The following is a 2507-nucleotide window of genomic DNA, read 5'->3' on the forward strand; positions in this document are numbered from 1 at the left end:
GATTACTTTATGTGTTATCTTCAATAAATGTGTCAGTAAATCACAATCAGAGAAGCAAAGACATTTCACATTCTGCAATTCATTCAGCTGCAACTCAGTCAACGCATTATTAGAGTCCTTTCCCGTTGAACTTACAAATTCACTCTCCTTCAACAGGTGGCAGATCCAATCACCCAATGGGGCAGTCTCCGTGACCTCTAAAGCAATACTCTTGTCGTAATCACCTATTAATGGCATGATCTCTTTGTCAGTTTCTCCACCCAGTGTAAGAGTATACCGTGTCAACTTTGAGGGAAGGCCAAGGTTACTGTACATCAGATCATCCCTCAAATCTACTTCCACCATATGTAGTTCCTCCAATTAAGCTAGTAATTTTGATAACACCCCTCCTGAAATCCTTTTAAGTGAACTATACACATTCCAAATCTCTAACATAATTAGCTTGGTCAATTTTCCTATCTCCTCTGGCTGCTCATCTAACTCACAATCTCTTATGCTCAGAATTTTTAATTCGACAAGTTCCCCAATAAAGGATATGTCATCCAACCTTAAATTATCAGACACAGCGTCCTCAGACTTGACAACCTCCTAATGGATGCTGGAAAAGACAGAATGGAGTCCTCATCATATCCACTCAGGCTCAACACATTGAGGTTACTCATTTCATCAAAAAAATCATCCTGTAGTTTGAATGGATCTTCAAAACAGAGTTTCAACATTAAAAGCTTCAGTTTTGGGCAAATTATTGGTCTAGGATGCTTATCAAATTTATTTGCAACAATTGACATGTGACTGAAATGCTCATAAGAAGTTCTACTGGGGAACTCTTCCGAGTTAACATGGTGACTTACCATAAAGTTATGCTCTCCATCAGACGCAATACTTATAGCACATCACGGACCACATCATGCATTTTCACATGATTTTTGTCTGAACCTTTAGATAACAAGAAACAATCTTTCAATATTTCTAATAGAAGACACACCCTATTTCTTACTCCTTGTATATTTTTAATACTCAAAAAGATGCCAAGCCCCATTCCAAATCTAAGCAATTCTTCAGTTTGAATATTACTATCTTCCTCGAACAAAGAACAAAGCAAAAAGAGGTACTTTGCTTCACTATTGCCCAAGTGGTCATAGCTTAGCCTCAGAGATTCATACACCTTTTCGTGCACTCCAGGGATATTTCTTAGTTCTGCATCACGTAATTTTGTAAGGGCATCCTCCCACGAAGGCTTGGTTTTACTCTTTAGTGCTCCTGCAACAATAATAATTGAAAGTGGCAACCCCTTTCATTCTTTGGCAACCTCTTTTGCTATGTCAATCAGTGAAAGATCGTTGCCAAAATCACCAACTTTCTGACTGAAAAGGAACCATGCTTCCTCTTCGGATAAGTTTCTGACTTCCATGATCCACTGAGCTTCCATTTCTATACAAACATTTCGGAATCGCGTCGTCAATATCACTTTGCACCGATGGTTGTGGTTGCTACCGCTGGGAATTCCAAGCTTGTCTAGATCATGAAGAGCCTCCCATACATCATCCAAGATTATAAGGTTGCGGCTGTTCTGATCCATTAACCTTGTACGCAGCCGATCTCCACGAACAAACAAATTATCCCCTTCTAATGTCAACCCGAGTCCTTCTGCGATCTCACCCTGAAGTTTTTTCAAGTCAGGTTGTTGACTACCATGACAACATCTTTGAAGAACCCTTGTTGTTTCGCCTTTTGTCTGTTTTTCTCAGCGAGTGTTGTTTTACCAACACCACCCAGACCACATATCCCAAGCACAGTGACCTCTTCATCTCTCAAAGTTGCCATGACCTCTTCCTCTTTCAATTTTCTGGAGTCCAACTCCTCACCGTTGTTACTATATATAGCCTCACTTTGAACTGGGCGATCAAAGGAGAATACAGTATTTTGAAGTTTAGTCAATTCCTCTGTAATTTTCTTAGCTCTCCTGCTGAGGGAGTAACGTGACTTCAAGTTTGGACAGAAACCAAAAAAGCAACCCCTTTCAACCTCAGCTGCACCTCCCATTACATCATCCACTTGTGCAATAGTGGTATCGATACTTTCTAACCAAGCCTCGCCACTGAGTGAAATGCGTTGTAAGTTTCCCCGGGCAACTTCCGCTTTATCCTGCACCTCACTTTTGATGTTCTTCAGCTTCACAGATTCATTTTCCATAGATGTGATGTTACTGTTGTAGTAATATAAATACCCAATCCCTCGCTCCACTGGCTTCACCAAGCAATCAGTGACTTTCCCCACCAAAATAGATAAGAATTCCATAGCTAGTATAGTTTAGTAATAAGCCTTTTTACAACTATGCAGTCTGAACTCTGCTATTGATTTTGGTGACTGGTTTTCTTAGTTACTGGGAAGTAGAGGTGTAAAAATGGTGGAAATGGAGAGTTTGGTATGAATGAAATATCAGAGAGTGGAAATGGAGAATTTGGTATGTAATATATTCACTGAAATTTATAAGCTGAGCATTTAGG

General features: G+C 39.8%; 1 protein-coding gene across 1 annotated transcript; it reads right to left on the bottom strand.

The window, feature by feature from the left end:
• Positions 1 to 1294: 1294 nt before the first annotated feature.
• Positions 1295 to 2298, bottom strand: LOC125867188 (probable disease resistance protein At5g63020). The gene is made up of 2 exons (XM_049547617.1): positions 1702 to 2298; positions 1295 to 1660 (listed from the first exon to the last, which is right to left on the bottom strand). The coding sequence occupies exons 1-2, from the start codon at positions 2296 to 2298 to the stop codon at positions 1295 to 1297; spliced, it is 963 nt and encodes a 320-aa protein (XP_049403574.1).
• Positions 2299 to 2507: the final 209 nt, after the last annotated feature.

The sequence above is a fragment of the Solanum stenotomum genome, chromosome 6 (genome assembly GCF_019186545.1).
Source record: "Solanum stenotomum isolate F172 chromosome 6, ASM1918654v1, whole genome shotgun sequence".
Taxonomy (NCBI): Eukaryota; Viridiplantae; Streptophyta; class Magnoliopsida; order Solanales; family Solanaceae; genus Solanum; species Solanum stenotomum.

What these genes read in the sequence shown, in the direction of transcription:
- LOC125867188 (XM_049547617.1), bottom strand. Translation starts at nt 2,298, where the DNA reads ATGGAATTCTTATCTATTTTGGTGGGGAAAGTCACTGATTGCTTGGTG. An exon ending in AACAAGGGTTCTTCAAAGAT is followed by an intron (nt 1,661 to 1,701) that starts GTTGTCATGGTA and finishes AAAAAACTTCAG; the next exon opens with GGTGAGATCGCAGAAGGACT.